Raw genomic sequence first — 23,585 nt, forward strand, 5'->3', positions numbered from 1 at the left:
TTACCAATGTCAGCACCCCACCGTCCAGTGCGCTCCCACAGAGAGGGCCTCCTCAGGGTGCCACCGCTCAAGGAATGTCGGCTGGTGGCCCCCAGGGGGAGGGCATTCTCAGTGGGTGCGCCAGCCCTCTGGAACACCTTACCAACAGAAATCCGGATGGCCCCTGACCTCCGTACCTTCCGTCGCGACTTAAAAACTTTCCTGTTTCAGCAGGCTGGCCTGGCATGATAGCGTTAATTGGGGTCCCAGTTTGTGTTCATTAGTGTTTCTTATTATTTTTATTGTTCGATCTGTATACCTTCCTTCCTCTGTACACCGCCCCGAGTCCCTCGGGAGAAGGGCGGTTTATAAAAACTAATAAATAAATAAACTTCAACCCTAGCAGGCAAATGATTTTTTTTTTTAAAATTAAAGCAAAACGTTTATACTTGTAAGTTTTTCTTTCCTACTTGGCTTCTGTGCAGGAGATTGTGGGTGCCTTGGTTACTCATGTATGTGGTGGCAACAAGGTTGAAGTGGATGTTTCTCTGGATACATTAACTGATCTTGTGTCTGTCCATACCTCATCAGTTGTTCCTTATGTTGTCTTTCTGAAGGTAAGTATGGCTCAACTCTGGAAGTTTTGATTCAGGTATATTTAACTAATTTCTCTGCAGAGTTAGAAATCGGATTTTTTGTGAAAAGACAAAATAAACATATTTAAAAATAGCATTTTTTATTCTTTTGTATACCAAAGTATTTTTAATTCTGTCTAGTTTGTGATAGCCTCCAACAAATAAGCATGTAATCCCTTTTAGCTGTCAAATATTATTGCATATTTCTCACAGAAGGAAAAAAGAAAAAAGACTGATTAAATAAAATAGGGGAATTAATTTGATAGTGGAAGATATAAGAGATTCTTTGAAGAGCGAGGATCTATTTTTTTCTCTTATTAGAATCCTTGTGGCCCATTGACTTATTTTTCAAAGCAAAGATTTATATCAGTGTAGGCATATTTGGTCTCTAAAATAATTCTGAGTATGCATTTTTGCCACCAGAATGTTAAGATGGATTTTCTGGATCAGAGTACTTAATTGTTGGAAGAATCTCACAACCAGCTGATACTAAACTGGCTGTGGCAAGAAGGCCATTGGTCCATCTTCTACTTGTCTGTGACACAAAGAAATCTCACAGAAGTGTTCCAACTTATCTTACTTGCTTAATATACTCATGATATTCTAGAAGACTGAGCTTGAACTTTCCTTTCAGAGCATCTTGGACTATATGGATAATCTTGGTCCACAGCAAATCCGGAAGCTATTTCACATCCTCAGCATGCTGGCATTTAGCCAGGGGCATAGAAACAGCCACATCCAGGTGAGTGGACCACTGATAGCTGACATTAGCCTCACAAGGTAGACCAGATTAAGAAACCAATGCCATATAGATCAGGACTATTTTTTACTGTAAACTATAAAAACGTGGTGGCTCAGTGGGTTAGGACGCTGAGCTTGTCGATCAGAAGGTCGGCAGTTTGGCGGGTCGAATCCCGAGTGCCGCGTAACAGAGTGAGCGCCTGTTACTCGTCCCAGCTTCTGCCAACCTAGCAGTTCGAAAGCACGTAAAAAATGCAAGTAGAAAAATAGGGACCGCTATGGTGGGAAGGTAACAGCGTTCCGTGCGCCTTTGGTGTCCAGTCATGCCGGCCACATGACCACGGAGACGTCCTCGGACAAGCGCTGGCTCTTCGGCTTTGAAACGGAGATGAGCACCGGCCCCTAGAGTCGGAAATGACTAGAACGCATGTGCGGGGGAACCTTTACCTTTATATAAAAACAGAACCTTGCAAGTTTGAATGTTCTTTTGTCCCCTCCTTCACTTTATCTTCCTGTAAACTAGGAAGGGACTGGTGTCAGACATTTTCTCAATTTATCCTGTTGACCTGGGGCTCAAGTCTGGCAATCTAAATATTGCATTGGTAGTGGCTTTTCCTTCAAGATCATTCCCTTTGTCCTCTACATCTGAAGACGTTGGGGCTGGTTCTCTATTCAGTTTTAAATGTCTAGATGCCTTTGGCATCAGAAAGATTTCATGCATAGCGGGTGTAAAACAGTTACTCAAAATTTGGTGAACGTTGCTAATAATTCTCAATATTTCTTTTTTCACATATCAGTATTTTTGTAAATTCATTAAAACAATGGAGCCGTGTATGAATCTAGATGTTTTCCAAATTCAGTATAACATATAAAACTGAATGCTAAGTGGCCTAAATGACCAAAGTAAGATTTAGTTTATTATTTGAGAATCATTGGGACGTCATACATTTCTTTTTTTTTTATTGAAAAGTTTTATCATACATTTTATCTTTGACAGTCCCCCCTACCCCTCCCCTATCCCTCCCTCCTTACCCCTCCCCCCCTCCCCACCCCCCACCCCCCCCGACTTCCCAGAGCTAAGTACAAGGTATAAAAAACAAAAAAAGAATCATAAACAACCATATGCTAACAACCATAAACTCTAAAATCTATCACTCTCTAGCTCATATAGGATAACTACAAACACTATTAATATAGAATATATAAAAAAACAGAAAAAAAAATAAAGAAAGGAAGACTTATTCAAATACTACATGAAACTTCTTAGTCCCATATTTGTTCTGGATATACTCAATCCATTCCTCTTAACAGTTTAATAGCCTCCTTAGACTTCACATCCTCTGGATTCAAAATCAAAGCCTTTTCTTTTTCCTTTATTTCATTCTCCAATTCTTTCCTCCTAGCTTCCACAGCACATCTATGTTTATTGTTCTTGCTAGCATCCCAAACCATGTCCATAGAGGTACCCTTATTCATATTAATTTCAAAAAAATCCTTCCTTCTTAGTCCTTGAAAAAAAAGTCATTAGTCAACAAAATAAAATCGATCCTGGAAAAAGATTGATGTCTGTCAGAAAAAAAAAAATAATCCTTTTCATGCGAATGTCTTTCACGCCAAATATCTCGCAGTTCCAAGTCATCCTTCATTTCAAAAAAGGATTTAGGCAGTCTAGCATGACTTGGGACGCGCTTAAAAGCTCCAGCCTTGTCCATCTGTACATCCAAAACACCATTCCAATCCCCCATAAAAATAAAAGATTTATAATCCAACTGGGTAAGCTTTGTATGAAATAAACTAAAAAAATCAGCTTGTTGTTGATTAGGAGCATATAATCCAACTAAAAGCATCTTTTTACCTTCTAGCAGCAACTCTATCATAACGTATCTTCCATGCTTATCTGCTTCAATTAAGTCCGCTGTTAAAGCACTTTTAACATAAACAACCACTCCATTTTCTTATTTGTTGCAGAAGCAACAAATTGCGTGCCCGCGTTTCTTGCAAACATATAACATCTATCTTGAATTGTTTTAAATATTGAAAAACTTTCTTCCTCTTCTGTGGTGAATTTAGTCCATTAACGTTCCAAGTTAAAAATTTAGTTGCCATGCATATCATCCCAAAGCTCTTGGAGCACTGCTTTAATAGGACTATCTTTTTTAGGCCGTGCTCCTCCCACTGCTTGGCTGTAAGTACATTTTGGAAATTCCATAGACTTCTGCTGATCTTGTTCTTTTATTTTTTTTTGATCGTTTTAAAGCAGCACGCGTCACCCTCTGCTCTCTAGGATCATCCAAAGAAGTTGTAGCTTGGTCTCCTCCAACACCATTCTCCTCTGTCTGTCCATCTTCAGCCTCTTGATGTTCTCCTTCTCCAGATCCCTTTACAGCTTCCAGAAGAGATAGTGGGGTTGCTTTTAAAACGTTATTGTAAAAATCACGCGCCTGCATCACAGTGGCCAGACGGTACCTTTTACCTTCATGCATCACCATCAACCCAACTGGAATCTCCCATCTGAACCTTATATCTCGTTGCTTGAGCTCTTGCACTAAAAATGTAAAATCCTTCCTTCTCCTTAAAATCTTTGGAGGAATTTCTTTTAGAACCAAAACTTTTTGATCAGCAATCACAACTTTAGTATCATAGGCAGCTTGAATAACTTCATCTCTAATTTCCCTCTTTACAAAATAAACCACCACATCTCTAGGTAACTTTCTCTGTCTAGCAATCCATGAATTCACACGAAACACTTTATCCATGCCTCCCTTTATTTCAGATGCTGGCTGACTCAATACTACTTCCAGAGCCTCAGAAATCAGCTGCTTTAAGTCTTCCTTAATATTCTCTTTTAAACCTCTGATTCTAACGGCATACTGCATCTGGTAATATTGAGCAAGACTCAGTTCTCTGTCCATTTTGTCTCTTAAATCTTCATTCTCCAGTACTTTTGCTTCTAATATGGCATTCTTTTGAGTCAAATCTTCCACTTTTTCATCCAAATCTTCCACACATTCAGCCACTCTATACACTGAAGACAAAATGTCTACCTTCATCACTCTGAACTTCTCTTCCATCCTCTCTTCTCTTCTCTCCTCCAATTTCTCCAATTTCTCCTCCATCTTTGCAAATTTATCACCCATTGTTTCCAGAATTACCTGGGCATATTTTTCAAGAGCATCTTGTAAATCCTTCGGTGTCAATACATCAGGAGGAAGCAACGCTTGCAATGATGACTGTTGCACCGGAGAAGTTCCAGCACTCCGAAGAGTTTTTGGGGGAGGTTTAGTCGCCATCTTTACTTTCACTTACTACGCACTTTCACTTTTAGCTAGAAAGCAGCAATAAAAGTCCTCTTCACCTTTTCCTCCTGTACCGCTCTGCCTGCTCCTTTTATTCCATGGTCTTTCCTTCTGGCAGGGGTGGTCGCAAACGCCTGGCTCCGCTCCAGAAATCACGGAGCAGAGACGCTGACCAGCTGGGAGCAACCCAGGCTACGGGGGAGTTCAATCCTTCAGCCGCCCAAGCTTTAAGCTCAGGCGGCCCCGGAGAACTCAACCCCTACCTGGGGCCTCACCCCCTCCTCTTCTCCCGAGGAGGGGGCTTCAAATCCACCCGAACAGCTGATCGGCGCTGTTTCGGGTGGAAACAACACAGCTGAGCCGCGGGCAGCCCGAAAGGGCTGTCTCCGGCGCCGCGCCGCCACCGGAAGTCGGGACGTCATACATTTCTATATGAGTGCATTGCCCGTCAGATATTTTTGCTTGCTTTAATTTCATTCTTGATTTTAAAATTTCCAAATGCATTTTACATTCAAAGAATAATTGCTAGTTATTAAAACACTGTGTACTGTTGCACTGAGTCCCAAGGGGAAAATTGTAGTTTTAAAATATCTCTCAGATTATAGAACAGAATAGTATTCTTTCTTTTTTTGTATGCTTTGATAGTTCTGTGCTACTACTGTTCTTTAGGCATTGCTTACAATTCAGGAGAACCAGATTTATCTCACATACTTCTGGATGTCAGTTTTATAATACTTAGTTTCCTTTCCACCCAGGATGATATGCACATGGTGATTAGAAAGCAGCTCTCAAGTACTATCCCTAAGTATAAACGTATTGGGATTATTGGAGCAGTTACCATGGTTGGCAGTATGGCAGCCAAGAGGTGAGCAAGCAAGTATCACATAGTGATGAGAGGACAAATACAGACGAACTGTGGATCATTACATAACAGTGGGTTAAACTTATAAAAAAGGTTAGAATTATAAAAAAAATATGAAAGTAAAGTGAGTAATGAACAGTATCAATGAAGGAAGAATATAAGGGCTTTACTGCATTCAGCACATCAACAATGTTCCAGTAATTCTCTGGTTCAGACTAAGAAACTATATGTGAAGGTTTGGCTGCATCAGACATCCTTAATTGATATCATACCTAATTTCAGGAGCAAAGAAAATGGAAAATTGCTGGAAAGGGAAGAGCTGAGCAAGGAACAACACAGACAGGCAAGTTGTGTTGTTTCTATGTAGCAGATTTCTAGTGCTACCAGGGAAATATGAAATTATTCTTTTTTCCTAGCTTTAATGAGGAAAAGTAGTTGGAGAAGGATTTGTCTCCCATTTTTTCTTCTTCTGTTTTTCTGTACTGCAGATATGGGCAACTCATTGGCCATGTCCATACAGATTCAGCCATATGTTTTCATCCCCCAGGGCTCCCTTAGACTTCATTTTGAGGGCAAAACAGTTTTCCTGACTTGTCGCAGCTTGTACAAGTAATAACCATGATTCAGAATTACATGGAAACTGGATTATTGCCCAGTGGAAGGGTCATCAGTATAAATTTGGGAGTAGATGACTGGGAGTTTTCAGAGAAGCCCAGGTATTGTTGAAGAAAGCACAGGATACCTTAAATCTTTTAAGAAATAATTTCTCCACCTGGCTGATCGTATGTTCAAAAGAAAACTTGTGTTGAGTAAAAGAGATGAGGGTGGGGCTGTGCCTTAACTGCCTAAACCTGCAGTTTTCTTGGCAAGATTTTCAGAAGTGCCTTTGCCTTCTTGCTTAGGGCTGAAATAGATTGGTCTAGCCCAAAGGTCACCCAGTTGGCTTCATGCTTGAGACAAGACTTCTGCTTTCTAGCCTGGTGCCTTAATCATTACACCAACTAGCTCCCTTATAGGTGTATTTAAAGGCATCACAATTCCCCTCTGATATTATTACATGAGGCATCAGTCAAATCCTGGGACTCATTGCAGTGACTCTTCAATCTGCCTGTCAGAGAAGCTGTGGATAAGGATAGAGAAACTGATGTATTGATGATGTTACATAGTTTGCTAATGAAATGTCTGCAAGAAAACCACCAAGCTCAGAGAGTATCAAGGGTCCAGCAGTACAGATCTATTGGCAGACCAGCCTTAGTCTGACATAAAATTTACTTTTGTGGGGGTTGGTTACAATTGGAAAACCCACCCACCCCCCAATCCTTTTGTAAATCCTTTCACTCCTTTTGTATATCCCCCTCTCCCCATATACATACTGAGCAGACTTCTATATAAACCAGCAGTGCTATTAACTTGGAATGTAGACCAATTTAGAGTTGTTGTTTTTTTAAAATGAACTATTGAAATATCACTCCTTGTTGAATTAACAGGGATTGGGATAGTAAAATAGTCTATTTTTTAAAAAATTAAAACACTTTAAAATAAAGCCTATTCTTTCTGGGTCCAATGGACTATGATTGCTTGGAAAGGCAACTGCCTAAGGACATGCTGAGAACAGAGTATTTTCTATTTGCCTGATGCTGTCTTAGGTAATCTGGAATGCTGCTTACGGTATACTGTTTGAATCTCTGTCATTGTAGGAGAAGAGCAGGCCGAGGTGAAAGCTGGAGTTAAATGTACCATCAGTTTGGAGTCATTGCGTTGCTTCAAGAAACCCAAATCCAGCCCTCTGAATTCCCTTGATCCTTACCTAGTACCAATTTAGCTTTGACCATTAGTTGTTTAGATTATTGTGTATAGATATCTTCTGTGCTTTCAACTCAGTGAATATTCCTGGTTATTTGCGCCTGACCTTCAGGTGACTAAAAGCAAGCACTCTTCTTTTTTTCCTCTCTCCCTCTGCAGATTATAACATTGCTGGAGCTTGTATTCTCCTGTTGTGGGCAGGTTCCTCATGCCTTGGCTTTGTACTATGATGAACTTGCCAACTTAATTCAGAAAGGAAGTATGGATTTGCAGATCCTGGTAGGATACAGAGTTCTGGGCTTATACCCTTTTCCTTATTATATTGCATAACTATGGCCAACTCTTAAAGCAGCTTGTTTCTTTTCTTTTTTTTCAAGCTCATGGGATCTTTTGAAAAAAATTTGAAGCATGCAGAGCTATTGATTAGATATAATTTGATAGTTTCCACCTTTTATCGTGTCAAAAATTACTACAGCAATTTTTGCAAGAGTACTTTGAATCCCCATTTGGAATAGTATAAACTTACAATAAGGCACATTCAGTATTATAAATCTGAAGAAAATAACTAATCTCTCCATTGTTCTCCAACTCTAATTAATTTGCCACTGGAATTGTTTTTTTTTGTTCTTTTTCCCTTAAGGCCTGGATTAAGGACTATGTGGTCCAAGACTTTGAGAACGATTTTGTCACAGATCTTCTCCAGATAGAGGATAGGTATTTTCCAAAAGTACTATCATCTCCTAAAAATAATTAAATTTGATGTTTTTATATTGAGCTTTACTGTTGACGTTTGATTTCTTTCCAGCACTTTCCCATTCCCGCTGAAAGCTCTATATGGCTTAGAAGATGGTGAAAGTGAGGGGGGTATTGCTATTAACTTGCTGCCCCTGTTGTCCCAGAGCTTTTCCCTGAACCTGGATGTAACAGCTGCGGAAAGCAAGGACAAAAGGTGAGAGTTGCCTCCTTTTCTTACTCAGCTGAAGCGCTAGCACAGTTTTCTTGGAGCAGACGCTGTTTAAATCTAAATTAGGTCCTTTTATCCAGCATAGTTTAGAAACTGCAGTCTCAATACATTTGGACAGGGCACGCTAGGTTGTGCAAGAGGGTTAATGGAAAATCCTCTTACGAAAACCAAAAGTATTGTATGTATTTTCCAAAATTATCAAATGTTAAGTGAATAAAGAAAAAGCAATAGTCATTTTGCTCAATGCCTTGGAAATTGGAAACTTGGTTGGGGGAAAAGGATTGCAGTCACCCTGTACTCCTTCCAAAAGCGGGTTCCAGTCCTTCTGGTTTGGTTGTGTAGACTGATTGGCAGCAGCATTCTAGACTTTCATGTGAAATTCTATCCTAAAGATGCTATACCTTTGTCCTCTTTTGCCATAAGCACGGCATTTCTCAGTTAATTTTGTTTGGTTGCTAGTGTTTGATAAATATTGTAATTTGTGGGTAGATTTTTCCTTCTTGTCAGATTCTTGCGAAGTGGAGGTTTGCTGATGTGAGGAAGTAGTTCTCAAATGTTTCATCTCATGAGACTGTAATCTAGTTGATCTCTTGAGCCATTTGTAGGGTCTCCCCCAAAATTAGAGTATGATGTCAGTTTTTGAATTGGAACATTGACAATTATGCCTGTTTCTCCTTCCCATTTATGGCTCTTGTGAAATCCAAATCACTCTGTCATCTCCAGGGCTTTGGATGAAAGGAGTTTTTGTAAACTTACATTTCAGCTCTCCCTCCCCCCAAATTGCGTGTAACTTATCTGATAGGCAAAACTTTGCAGAAGTCTGTAGGACTTTGGCCCCTTGGTATATATCAATGAATTATTATAGTCTCTCTGTAGCCCCATTTTCCAAGCTCTATAAAATTGTTATGATGACTTCCCACCACCTGCCCATCTGGATCTCACATTACTTGAGGCTGGCTACTGCTTTAAACCTAACACAACTATTTCTTTCTGGCTTCCCTTCCCCTGCCCCGTCCCTCCAGTCAGCCAGGTTTTCTCTTACCACCCAGGTTTCCTGACACTTTTTTTTCCCCTGTATTCAGCACCACAGTCATGCTGTCATTTCACAATATTTGTCTCTTTTCACCTCTCAGGCTAGTGTCTCCAGTGTGCTTGTCGCCCTTCTTCAGACTGCTGAGGCTCTGCATGTCAGAACTGAATAAGGGGAATATGGAGGACATTGATGCCTTATTAGGTATAGGATGTAAACAGTTACCTCTTTTAATTTAGCCCATTTTTATTTGGAATATTATAGGTGGGATATTGATGCAGAGGAATGAGTGCTAAAACTGGAGCTCATCATTCATCTAATTTGTTCAAGTTTAAGCATTACCATCTGCTACACTGAAATATAATCTACTATGTGTATTTGTTTATTTAGTGTATTTCTATAATGCTGCTGGAAACACATTTTGAAGCAGTTTACAACATTGCTGTAATGTAATAGCCAACAAAAAACAAAAGTTACTCCTTAGAAAATAGGGAGAAAAGGAAACAGAAGCAAAACATTAATCCAAACTTCATTTCAGGAAAATGTATGAAAAAAGATTAACAATTAAGCAAATGAACTTAATTATGAGTGAATTTCTTTTACTGTATTCTATTACAGTGTGCCCTTTATATCTGACCAGCTTGGAGGTGACAGAAAAAATAGAGTCTTTGTCAAAGCAAGAACGCGAGTTCCTTTGTTCGCTCTTATTTCATGCAGTGAACTGGTTTCGTGAGGTAAGCAGGGCTTCAGAAGGTGTACTTTTTCATAGTGCTGACACTCTCCCGAATAATAGGCCAGATGTCTGTTTGATAATCGTAGTCTTTCCTGAGGTATAATAAGAATCTTTCATTTTGAGAATTTTTCCCAAAAGGAGAGACTTAACATAGCTAAATATAGTATTTTTTTCCTAATTACTCTTGTTGTTGCATGTTCGTGAATACAAATACTTGAATCTTAGGTTTGTAAGTATACAAATATTAATTTCCTTACATACACTTCTTTCCATATAAGGTAAAGTAAAGGTTCCCCCGCACACGTGTGCTAGTCGTTTCCGACTCTAGGGGCCGGTGCTCATCTCCGTTTCAAAGCCGAATAGCCAGCGCTCGTCCGAGGACGTCTCCGTGGTCATGTGGCCGGCATGACTAGACGCCAAAGGCGCACGGAACGCTGTTACCTTCCCACCATACTGGTCCCTGTTTTTCTACTTGCATTTTTACATGCTTTCGAACTGCTAGGTTGGCAGAAGCTGGGACGAGTAACAGGCGCTCACTCTGTTATGCGGCACTCGGGATTCGACCCGCCAAACTGCCGACCTTCCGATCGACAAGCTGAGCGTCCTAACCCACTAAGCCACCGCGTCCCTTACTGTTTCCATATAAGCACTACTATATCAGTAAAAGTAGAAAAATATTTTCTTATCTTTCTCTTTCCTGTTTTTGCTCTTACTGGCTGGCGCTACTTCTGAAAATATTTTAAATATCAGATTACAGGTAGTCCTCACGAACAACCACAACTGAGCCCAAAAGGTCTGATGTTGTACAAGAAAATTGTTAACTGAGTTTTGCCCCGTTTTACAACCTTTTTGCCACAGTTGTTAAGCAAATCATTGCAGTTGTTAAACGAATTGTGGTTCTTAAGCAAATCTGGCTTTTGTCATTGACTTGGCTTGTTGAAAGCCAAAGGTTACAAATGGTAATCACATGGCCAGAGGACAGTGGGGCTGTCATAAATACGTGCTAGTTGCCAAGCATAAAAATTTTGAATACATGATCCTGGGGAACGGTTGTAAGTGTGAAAAATTATCTTAAGTCTCTTTTTGTCAGTGCTGCTGTAACTTTGAATGGCCACTAAATAAATGGTAATAAGTCGAGGACTACCTATATTGTTTAATTCACTGTTGTTATGTAATAGTTGGGGGTGGGTGGGAAATATGGAATTCTTAAGACTGGAAATTGCCCTGTTAGTGGATGGGATATAAAGATGAATATTGATAATTTATTACTTAAAATATTGACAGGCTTGTTTTATTTATTTCTCTATTTGTTAAAGGATTTATAAGAATGCCTAAGTGATAATGAAATATTATTAAATTAAATTAAATTAAATAATGGATGATTCTGGGCATTGTGTACCGATAGAAAACCGATACAAAAAACAAGCAGGCATATATAGCTAAGACTAGAAATAACAACCACTCCTTCCTACTAAAGTTTGTGATCAACTATTTTTTTCCAATATTTGGAACTGAGTTAAGGTTTGAAGAATAGTATTTTTATTATATTGTATATTGCAAAATCAAAAAAAAGTTGGTAGCAGATGGTAAGAAAAGTCTCTAATCTGATCTTACAAATTTGTCTCTCAAGGTTGTAAATGCTTTCTGCCGAGAAGAAGATCCTAGTGTAAAAGGAAAAGTTTTGACCCGGTTACAGAACATTACCGAGCTACAGCGTATTCTAGAAAAATGCTTAGCAGGTAATCTTACATGAAATAAAGGTGTAAAAGGGGTGTGGGCAGAAATAACATCCAATTTATGCGGGTTGTTTTAAGACGATAGAAAAATTAAACTTAAAGAATAAATGTGAAAAAGGCCGGGAAAGAATACTATTCTAATTTTCTTAGGGCTAGTTGATTAAATGTAAAGTCCCTTTATATTTTTATTTTTATTTATTTTTTTTATTTTAATTCCATTTATATCCCGCCCTTCTCTGAAGACTCAGGGCGGCTTACAAACTTAGCAGTAGCCTTCATTCTATGTATATGCCTGCTTATTAGGGCTTTCACACACCCCCCCAAGCGGCATTATTACAAAGTCAGCTTAATTGCCCCCAACAATCTGGGTCCTCATTTTACCTACCTCGGAAGGATGGAAGGCTGAGTCAACCTTGAGCCTGGTGGGATGCGAACCTGCACTAATTGCAGGCAGCTGGTGTTACTTAAGGAGGCATTAGCCCACTGCTCCACCAAGGCTCCACCAAAGTATATATGGGGATTAATGTGTTGAATATGTCTACCTCACACACTTAACGTGATGAAACAGAGATAGATGTTTTAAATGTTGTAAGTAGTTCTCTGGAAAAGATGTAACCGATTAATGTTTTCAATCAGAATATCCTGATTTCCTTACAGAAATGCAGTATATTTATAAGAACCATGTGTTATAATCCTTGCTTATGACCACTCGTTCAGCATCTGTTCAGAGTTGTGACGTTGCTGAATGAGTGGTACTTGCAAAGTACTATCTGGGGCATCACCCCCTCCAGTCATGTGATTGCAGTTCAGCTGTTTGGCAACTAGCTCTCATAACAGCTGTAGCATCCTGCAGTCACACAATCGCTATTTGCAACCTTTCCTGCTGGTTTCCCACAATCAAAGTCAATGAAGAAACCGGCAGGGAAGGTCACCAGTCGCTCTGGTAAGTCTCCCCCTGGCCTCTGTGCAGTTGTGTGGTGGCGTGGCACACTGCTTCCTCCAGCCTCCCTGCACTCTGCTTCCCCTGGCCTTGCCGTGCTCCTGCCCAGCCTGTGCCTGGCTTCCCCCCACCCCCACCTCCATGGTACTTCCCCACAGCACCCCTGTGCTCCTTACCAGGGACTCTTATTGCTCCCCACTTGACCCATGCATCTTGGGGTTACGACAACAACTGGGACTGTTGTTATGTCATGCAATCACGTGACAGTTAATGAAGGCAATCCATTCCAATTGCCATTGTAGCCCAAGGATTACCTGTGCAGGTATTCCTCAACTTAAAACCATTTGTTTGGCAGCTCTTTGAAGTCAGAATGGCAAAGAAAAAAAATGGCTTATGACCGGTCATCGCACTTAGAACCATGGCAGCATCCCCGTTGGTCATGTGATCAAAATTCAGGCACTTGACAACTGGCATATTTACAATGGTTGCAGCATCCTGGGATCACGTAATTGCCATTTGGGATCTTCCCAGCTGTTTTCTAACAAGCAAAGTCAATAGGGGAAGCCAGATTTGCTTAACCATTGCATAGTTCACTTAATAACTGCAGTTATTCACTTAAATCATTGCAAAAAAAAAAAGGTCATAAAATCGGGCACGATTCACTTAACCCTTGTTTAGCAATGGAAATTCTGGTCCCAATTGTGGTAATAAGTCAAGGACTGTCTATATACGAAATTTAATCGAGTTACTTAGATTGTTTTACTCTGATTTTTCAGCAAGTCCTGGATATGCTCCTCCTCTTGCTAACTTTGATTCTGAGACCTTGGAAGCTGTACCTGTCCTCAATACTACCTCTGTTGTTAAAAAAAAGAACAAAGGTACCACATGCAATTCATAAACTGTTGTTTCGGTTAAAATGTAAAAAAAAAATCAGATAAACTTAATGGCTGAGCAAGAATTATAGTTAAATTCTTCTTGAATTAAAGGTTTTGTATATATTATTTCTGTTGTTAATAGCGGCAATACTAAATCATCTGCTTTAAGTGGTCAGTCAAGCTAATTTCATTTCATTTACTTTTTTCTTGATGATTCAAAGTACTCCAGAAATATAACATGAATATACATTTCCCCCCTCCCCCAAGTTGTGTTTGTGCAACTATCAAACTGCTCAACAAAATCACTTTTTAGGCATCAGCAATACATGAGAAAGGATAGCTAGGATAGTTGTGCAGCAAAGTTTTGTGACAATTCTGGCCACCTATTTTTTTTTCTTCCAGAGACATTTAGAATCCAACAAAATACCCATATAAGCAGTAGCAGTAACGTGTCTAGAAAAATGAGTGTGGTTTTCCTAGTCCATGCAATTATTCTATAAAGCACTAGTTTATTCATGTGGAAAAATAACATGCCTACATGTGTGCAGAAACAATATTGTCCATTGTCCATTTTATCTATTGTTTGGAATGAAGTTTATCATTGCCTAAGCTCAGTCAAAAGTTACATTTAGCAGACTTTATTTGAAATATGTGAAATCTGCTAAACTGATGTATGTTAATGCAAGGAGTTAGACTTCAGATATAGTATAATATATTTTTCCCTAGAAGTTTTCTATTTATTTTAGTCAGCTATGAAACTGGCTTTCCTTTGTTTTTGGAACCTTCTGCTTTTTTTAGGACAAAAAAGAGTAAAATCGGATAGCAAAAACAGCTTTGGAGATAATTCGCAACTGGATGAGAACTCGGACATAATTCAAGCAGAAGCTGAGACAAGTCAACAAGAAAAATCTGTATGTGTCTTATTGAAAATACATTGAATTTATAACGTGGAATGTTTTAGGTCTCTTTCTAGAAGTCTGAGGTTAATATATATCCATGTATATATCTTTTGTGAAAATATAATAAGCCAGAAGATCTGCAGAAAGTTGTTCAAGAAACTTTTGTTGTACAAGCAGAGTAATGGGACCTTCTCAGTTGGTAGTGAGATTGGATAGAAATTGGAGTAATATACTTTCAGATTCTTGGTAACCACTGTAGTGATCAATTTGCCTGAAACTGAATCATTGCACATAGTTTAAACTTATTTATGTGCGGACATGTATAGATGATCCCAGTGATGAAAATCAAAGACTAGCTGAAAAGTTCAGCTCTCAGAGTCTTTTTTTCATTCAGTTCATTTGATCAGAACATCTTTAGTGATTATTGAAGAAACATTAGATACTGCAGAGGGTGCGGTTATATACTTTTACCAATGCTACAAAGTTAACAAAATAGAATTTGGACAACCTGTAGGCACATGGTATCAACTGCCATTAAGAATCAATCCCCAATATGGTGCCACTTTTGCCAGCTTTTAATTTATATCGTCTTCTTTTGAAGGGATTTATATTTCTCTTTTTAGAGCTCCCCAGAAAAAGATCCAGGAACTCCTTTAATACAGCTGCAGAATTACAGTGCGTATTTCCGTGAATTAGATTTGGAAGTTTTTACCATCCTGCACTGTGGACTGCTGACCAAATCTGTTTTGGACACAGAGATGCACACAAAGGTAAGTAGGCTAGTACAATGGTGGATCTTTAACTTCAGGATGAAGAATCATGGGCAAAGTGGAGTTTTCTGAGTTAAAACTAGTATTTCAGTTATAATCAAGCATTTGTTAGTTAAGTTTGTTTATTCAGCATATGGCATAGTATAGTGATAACAGTAGGAAAAATATTATGGTACTCTTATAATGGAAATGTGTAGTCAACTTTATAAGGTATGAGGAATTCAAGAAGTTATATGTAGGTTATAGGTTACATTTTAAAATATGTTGATTAATAAGAATGGAATGAGTGTTCCATATATTAATATGTAGACCATTTATCCCAATTAAGCACAGTATCTGTTAGTTGGAAAACTAGTTGCTTTCCTTCCCGCATAAGCTCTCAAATGGCAGCTAGTCACTATATGATGCAGTGTTTAAACAGAGAATCTCAACAGAAGCCCTGCAGGATGAGAATCCTATTCAGAGTTTCCCAGCACAAGTTGGTGGCATCGAGAAAATACTTTCCATTGGGGATTTTACATTAAAGTTAATGTTATGCAGCTGCTGTGCAAGTATTCGTGTGGGGTTCCTGAATTTAAGCATTCCAGTTGATAAGTGTGGCATATCAGAGTGCACAATCATAATCAAGCAAATTTAAGTATTAAGGAAAGTCATCTTGATTATAACACAGGGTATGGAGACACTATTTAAGCATTAGGCATATCTTGTATATCTTGTTGGAATGGTTTTCTACAGATTCTTTCTGTATGCCAAGTTCTGTGCTGCAAAGTTAACTCTAATTCTGGATGGTGATACTCATCTGCAAGTTTTTTCTGTCCCTGGCAATTTCTCTCTGTTTGAATTTTTAGAAGAAAGTCACTGACAAACCAGCTGATCTGTCTTCATAGGAAGAAGTGTGGATGATACATTAAGACTACTTGCTGCAATGTTCAACATGCCTGCCTGTCGTTGATATAATGAGTTGATCCTGTTGCCTTTCATAAGAGAATTGCAAACACTTGCCTTTTTTCTCTTTAGCATTTTAACAATTTTGTTCAGCTACCTGAAAAATCTAAATACAGTACATGTATAACATAGCAAACCTATGACTTATTATGAACACTGAAATTATACTATATTCTTCCTTTAAAATGTTAGACCCGTGAAGTGGTGCAGCTAGAGCCAACTGAGCTCCTCTTCCTTTTAGAAGATTTGTACCGTAAAGTGGAACATGTCCTAATACTAGCTCCTGCAAAGAGAACCCCTTTTCTAAAGGTATGCATCGTGTGAATAAGGCATTGCGGCTTTAAGCGAGGGAATGCTAAGAAATTTCATTTAAAGAAGAACTTTGTTTCAATGAAACCGAGAGCCAGTTTGCTATAGTGGTTAAGGCATCAGGTTAGAAACCAGGAAACCAAGCTCTACTCCTCCTGCCTCAAGCAAGAAAGCCAGCTGGATGACCTTGGGTCAGTCTCTCTCTCTCTCGGTCCAAACCACCTCACGGGATTGTCGTTGTGGGGAAAGGAGGAGGAGGAAAAAGTATCATATATGAGTTATTTATAAGAAAATAATAAAGACAAGATAGAAATCTAATAAAGAGCCTTGGTGGAGCAGTGGGCTAATGCCTCCTTAAGTAACACCAGCTGCCTGCAACTAGTGCAGGTTCGAGTCCCACCAGGCTCAAGGTTGACTCAGCCTTCCGTCCTTCCCAGGTAGGTAAAATGAGGACCCAGATTGTTGGGGGCAATTAAGCTGACTTTGTAATAATGCCGCTTGGGGTGTGTGTGAAAGCCCTAATAAGCAGGCATATACATAGAATGAAGGCTATTGCTAAGCACATTGATTTGTGCTTCTTAGATTGTAAGCCAACCTGAGTCTTCGGAGAAGGGCGGGATATAAATGGGATTTTTAAAAAAATACACTTTTATAAAGCAGAAACAGAAGCAATGATAAATTGGGTCATCAGAGATAGCAGTTAAAACGAATAAAAAGCAAATCAAAGTAAATGAAATGTCCACTATATAGTTTCCTAGTATAGCAACAATTTAGGATATTTTTTAGATTTTGAATGTTGAGATTAGTAGTATTGGTTTAGGATCTGGAAATTTTAATTTAATTTAATTTATTAATATTTCTATACCGCCCTTCTCCCTGAGGACTCAGGGCGGTGTACAGGGCAAGAATAAAACACAGAAATGTACAAAAATTAAAAGATAATTAAATACATGCTTATAATTGCCCCAGAGTACTGTAGAATCTCAGTCTAACGATACGATGCATTACAAATACATTGTAATTGTTGTTTGAAATTATTATATGCATTACTGTTGTTGTTGTTGTTAGTTGCGAAGTCGGGTCCAACCCATCGCGACCCTATGGACAACGTTGCTCCAGGCCTTCCTGTCCTCTACCATCTTCTGGAGTCCATTTAAGCTCACACCTACTGCTTCAGTGACTCCATCCAGCCACCTCATTCTCTGTCGTCCCCTTCTTCTATTGCCTTCAATCTTTCCCAGCATTAGGCTCTTCTCCAGTGAGTCCTTCCTTCTCATTAGGTGGCCAAAGTATTTGAGTTTTAGCTTCAGGATCTGGCCTTCTAAAGAGCAGTCAGGGTTGATCTCCTCTAGGACTGACCGGTTTGATCGCCTTGCAGTCCAAGGGACTCACAGGAGTCTTCTCCAGCACCAGAGTTCAAAGGCCTCAATTCTTTGGCGCTTAGCCTTTCTTATGGTCCAACTTTCACTGCCATACATTGCAACTGGGAAGACCATAGCCTTGACTATACGCACTTTTGTTGACAGGGTGATGTCTCTACTTTTTAGTGTGCTGTCTAGATTTGCCATTGCTTTCCTCCCGAGGAGCAAGCGTCTTTTAATTTCTTGGCTACAGTCCCCATCTGCAGTGATCTTGGAGCCCAGGAAAATAAAATCTGTCACTACCTCCATTTCTTCCCCATCTATTTGCCAGGAATTGAGAGGTCCAGATGCCATGATCTTGGTTTTCTTAATGTTTAGTTTCAACCCAACTTTTGCACTCTCCTTCTTCACTCGCAACAAGAGGCTCTTTAGTTCTTTTTCACTTTCTGCCATTAGAGTGGTATCATCTGCATATCTTAGGTTGTTGATGTTTCTTCCGGCAATCTTAATTCCAACTTTTGATTCATCTAGCCCTGCCTTTCTCATGATGTGCTTGCATATAAGTTAAATAGGCAAGGCGACAGTATACAGCCTTGCCGGACTCCTTTCCCAATTTTGAACCAATCAGTGGTTCCGTGTCCAGTTCTCACTGTTGCTTCTTGGTCCGCATATAGGTTTCTCAAGAGACAAATAAGATGGTCTGGTACTCCCATCTCTTTAAGGACTTGCCACAGTTTGTTATGATCCACACAATCAAAGGCTTTAGCATAGTCAATGAAGCAGAAGTAGATGTTTTTCTGGAACTCTCTAGCTTTCTCCATGATCCAGCGTATGTTAGCAATTTGATCTCTAGTTCCTCTGCCTCTTCGAAATCCTGCTTGTACTTCTGGTAGTTCTCGATCCACATACTGCTGGAGTCTAGCTTGTAGAATTTTAAGCATAACTTTACTAGCATGTGAAATGAGTGCAATGGTGCGATAGTTTGAACATTCTTTGGCACTGCCTTTGTTTGGAATTGGAATGTAAACTGATCTTTTCCAATCCTGTGGCCACTGTTGAGTTTTCCAAATTTGCTGGCAAATTGAGTGTAGCACTTTTACTGCATCGTCTTTTAAGATTTTGAATAGCTCAGCTGGAATACTGTCACCTCCACTAGCTTTGTTGTTGCTCAGCTTTTCTAAGGCCCACTTCACTTCACATTCTAGGATGTCTGGCTCGAGGTCAGTGACCGCCTCATTGTGATTATCAGGGACGTTAAGCTCATTCTTGTATAGTTCTTCTGTGTAATTTTGCCACCTCTTCTTAATCTCTTCTGCCTCTGTTAGGTCCCTGCCATTTTGGTCCTTTATCATGCCCATTTTTGCATGAAACGTTCCTTTCATCTCTCCAATTTTCTTGAAAAGATCTCTGGTCCTCCCTATTCTATTGTTTTCTTCTATTTCTTTGCATTGTTCATTTAAGAAGGCATTCTTATCTCTTCTAGCTATTCTTTGGAATTCTGCATTTAATTGGGCATATCTTTCTTTTTCTCCCTTGCCTTTCACTTCCCTCCTTTCCTCAGCTATTTGCAAAGCTTCCTCAGACAGCCATTTTGCTTTCTTGCATTTCTTTTTCTTTGGGATGATTTTGGTTGCTACCTGTTGTACAATGTTGCGAACCTCTGTCCATAGTTCTTCAGGCACTCTGTCTATCAGATCTAATTCCTTAAATCTATTTGTCACCTCTACTGTATATTCAACAGGGATATGATTTAATTCATACCTGCCTGGCCTAGTGCTTTTCCCTACTTTCTTTAATTTAAGCCTAAACTTTGCAAGGAGAAGCTCATGGTCTGAGCCACAGTCAGCTCCTGGTCTTGTTTTTACTGACTGTATAGAGCTTCTCCATCTTTGGCTGCAGAGCATATAGTCAATCTGATTTCTGTGTTGACCATCTGGTGATGTCCATGTGTAGAGCCGTCTCTTGGGTTGTTGGAAAAGAGTGTTTGCTATGACCATCGTATTCTCTTGACAAAATTCTATCAGCCTGTGCCCTGCTTCATTTTGTACTCCAAGGCCAAACTTGCCCATTATTCCGGTTATCTTTTGGCTTCCTACTTTAGCATTCCAATCCCCCATGATGATAAGGACATCATTTTTTGGTGTTAGTTCTATAAGGTGCTGTAGACGTTCATAGAACTGGTCAATTTCATCCTCTTCAGCACTGGTGGTTGGGGCATAGACTTGGACTACTGTGATATTGAATGGTTTGCCTTGGATTCGAACTGAGATCATTATGTCATTTTGAGGATTGTATCCCAGTATTGCTTTTCCTACTCTTTTATTGACTATGAAGGCTACTCCATTTCTTCTGAGGGATTCTTGCCCGCAGTAGTATACCTGATGGTCATCTGAATTAAATTCACCCAGTCCTGTCCATTTTAATTTGCTGATACCTAAGATGTCGATGTTCAGTCTTGTCATCTCTTGTTTAAGCATGTCCAGCTTTCCTTGATTCATGGATCTTACATTCCAGGTTCCTATGGAGAAAAAATCTTTACAGCATCAGACTTTCCTTTCACCACCAGACACATCCACAGCTGAGCGTCCTTTCGGCTTTGGCCCAGTCGCTTCATTCTTTCTGGCGCTACTAGTACTAGCCCTCTGCTCTTCCCCAGTAGCATATTGGACGTCTTCCGACCTGAGGGGCTCATCTTCCAGCATCATATCGTTTTGCCTTTTGGTACTGTCCATAGGGTTTTCATGGCAAAGATACTGGAGTGGGTTGCCATTTCCTTCTCCAGTGGATCACGTTTTGTCAGAACTCTCTGCTATGACCTTTCCGTCTTGGGTGGCCCTGCACGGCATAGCTCATAGCTTCATTGAATTATGCAAGCCCCTTCGCCACGACAAGGCAGTAATCCATGAAGGGGATGCATTACTGTACAGTCATCTAATGTCTGCACTTTAATTTCCTTCTTAATTGTTTTTATTAAACCATATTTTGCTTTGAGTACAAACCATATTTTTAAATTGATGCTTTTCCGACAAGATTCAGTGATCTGGTTGTCTTTGTATGCAATGATATGCTCAACTTTGCAACAAATCTTTGCTATATCAGGTTCATATTTCAAACATTATGTTTGCTGAATGTTCACTGGGACACACTTCAGAATTATAGGGTTGGCCAAAGTTATCTAGACCACCAAGTCCAATTTCCTGATCAATGGTGGCTTCCAGATGAAACCACTCCCGTACATTTCAGTTATTTTATCCCAGTTATATACCAGTTTCTTTGATTTTTTTCACAAAAAGAGTGATCAGGTTTCTAATTCCCAATGGTCTGTGTTACATTAATAATAATAATAAACCTTATTGTCAAAGTACAACATGTGTACATTGAGATTAGCTGAGCCTCTTCCCGTGCTCCCTCCCCCCAACACACAGTGATAACAAACCCTCCATCCTACCACACCATGTGAACCAACTACACCACACACCGGCCTCCCAAGTCAATTCTGCATAAGTTCACAGAGATTATATCCCATTCAAGAGCCTAACAGCCCACGGATAAAAGCTGTTTTTCAGCCTGTTGGTACGGCTGGCTATACTCCTATATCTCCTACCCGATGGTAGGAGAGTAAACAGATACCGTCCAGGGTGTGAGTCATCCCTGAGAATTTTCCTCACTCTTCCAAGGCAACGAGTCCTGGCGATGTCATCCAGTGGTGTCAGGGGACAGCCCACAATGTCTTGTGCTGTGCTCACTACCCTCTGTAATACTTTCCTATCCGCGGCTGTCAGACCAGCATACCAAACCACAATACCATACGAGACGACGCTCTCTATAGTAGACCGGTAAAAGAGGGTCATTAGCCGTTGTTCTATCCTGTTCTTCCGCAAGACCCTAAGAAAGTGAAGCCTCTGTTGGGCCTTTCTAGCCAACTGGGTTGTGTTAACTTTCCAGGTCAGATCTTCACAGAAGTAGACTCCCAGAAATTTAAAGGAGGAAACTCTCCACACAGTCCTCCCCGATGTACATTATGATTGTTGCAGAAACAAAGGCATTTCAAAAAAATAAACATGTATTTTTTTACAGGGAAAAGGAAATAAAAATGCTGGATTTTCGCATCTTTGCCAAAGTACATCTCAAGAAGTGATTGAGTATGCTGCTGAACTTTTAAAGCCACTGTGCAATCACATAGAAAATATGCACAACCATTTCCAGGTTGGAACACAAATTATTTATCTATAATAGCATACAGTGTCTTCTTTACATCATACTGTAACTAAACCCGCTACAGCCTTTTATGCAGTAATGTATTCTTTACTTAAGACGCTGATTACAGAGAACCATGGTGTGATTGATGGACCAGGCGTCAATGTTCAGGAACATCAATTAATGTCATCCTGTTATCAGCGCTTATTGCAGATCTTTCACTTCCTGTTTGCTTGGTAAGTATGTAGAATTACAAATATAAGGGCAAGAATAAATTAATCTTTTATTATTGGCCTTTTATTTTCTTTATAGAATATCATGAAGCAGACCACCCATAGCGTAAACTATGATGGGTCTTTTTCATACAGCAATGTCACAATATTTTTATGACACTGGTAATGAGCAAACTGAGCTACCAGACTAATGTTGGCTTCTTGTCTTGAGATCACACTCAAATGTCTTCAAACTAAAGACAAATAGAGCTTATGAAAATATTTTTGTATTGTATTAACTGGATACTATAGCAACAAATAATGGATGCTTTTTTTTTCATCCAGGAATGGATTTTCTCGGCATGAGAACCATGGCTTACTAAAAACAAGTCTGCATGTCCTTGCATGCAGACTTAAGCCAGGAGATAGAGAACTTCCTCTTGAGGACCTACTCAGGTACCAGAAAAGAATCTATCATGCAACTTCACACATAATACTTGGTAGGATATATCATTTATCAATACTGTACATCAGAGACCTAGAATTCAGAAACACTTTCATGCACTCTTCCAAAAAAACAAACTAAAAAAAATTCATGAACACAATGGAACTAATTATGGACAATGTAATATTTAGATCTACTAGCAAATTATACCGTAATTTCATTTCCGTTTTCTCCTGTATCCTATAGTCAGAGTTTCCAGTATTTACTGAACTTCCAGCACAGCGTTCCCAATATTTACTGTGCATTGAGTCTTACCCAGCTTCTGCTTGTCATTGCTGAAAAATCTGTGGCCAATCCAAAAAGCAAAGAAATAGGTAACACATGGAGTTTCCTTTTATTTCTTTTTTTAAAAAAAATGTTTTATTGATTTTTTTAACATAGTCACCTTAATATTTGGCAAACAGTGTGTTGTCTGGGTTTACATTTAAAAAACATTCACTAACAGTTGGTTTCTGTGATCTATAATCCACGAGTCTTCAGAGAAGGGCGGGATATAAATGGAATTAATATAAATAAATAAATAATAGCTTTACTTGATTTCCTCTTTTTTCCCATAATGTTCTCTTTTACCAACCTTAAATTAATACAATTCTTGTTGTTTTGGTATGTAACAATTGAATATAAAAAATTTTCTAATATTTTTACAGATAATAATCACATCAATATAATATTCCTTTTCTATTTAGTCATTCTGGTTGCCTCTCATAGATCCTGTTTACAGTTCTTGCTTACATTTGTTTTTCCCACAATGTTCAAGACATTCTTACTGGTTAAGATTTTCTCAAAGTTAATT

General features: G+C 39.3%; 1 protein-coding gene across 1 annotated transcript in view; it reads left to right on the top strand.

Moving 5' to 3' along the window:
* The window catches only part of FANCD2 (FA complementation group D2), a 57,958-nt gene that overhangs the window by 14,666 nt on the left and 19,707 nt on the right, over positions 1–23,585 (top strand). The window contains exons 17-34 of the mRNA XM_083353892.1: positions 465–596; positions 1,249–1,356; positions 5,407–5,516; positions 5,796–5,856; positions 7,476–7,595; positions 7,957–8,030; positions 8,122–8,265; positions 9,414–9,514; positions 9,929–10,044; positions 11,674–11,782; positions 13,496–13,597; positions 14,393–14,505; positions 15,117–15,263; positions 16,401–16,517; positions 21,956–22,084; positions 22,193–22,311; positions 22,633–22,743; positions 22,979–23,106. Of these exons, the coding sequence (XP_083210018.1) occupies positions 465–596; positions 1,249–1,356; positions 5,407–5,516; positions 5,796–5,856; positions 7,476–7,595; positions 7,957–8,030; positions 8,122–8,265; positions 9,414–9,514; positions 9,929–10,044; positions 11,674–11,782; positions 13,496–13,597; positions 14,393–14,505; positions 15,117–15,263; positions 16,401–16,517; positions 21,956–22,084; positions 22,193–22,311; positions 22,633–22,743; positions 22,979–23,106 (2,041 nt within the window). The remainder of the gene's footprint in view (positions 1–464; positions 597–1,248; positions 1,357–5,406; positions 5,517–5,795; positions 5,857–7,475; positions 7,596–7,956; positions 8,031–8,121; positions 8,266–9,413; positions 9,515–9,928; positions 10,045–11,673; positions 11,783–13,495; positions 13,598–14,392; positions 14,506–15,116; positions 15,264–16,400; positions 16,518–21,955; positions 22,085–22,192; positions 22,312–22,632; positions 22,744–22,978; positions 23,107–23,585) is intronic.

The sequence above is a fragment of the Vipera ursinii genome, assembly GCF_947247035.1.
Source record: "Vipera ursinii genome assembly, chromosome: 2".
NCBI classification, from domain to species: Eukaryota; Metazoa; Chordata; class Lepidosauria; order Squamata; family Viperidae; genus Vipera; species Vipera ursinii.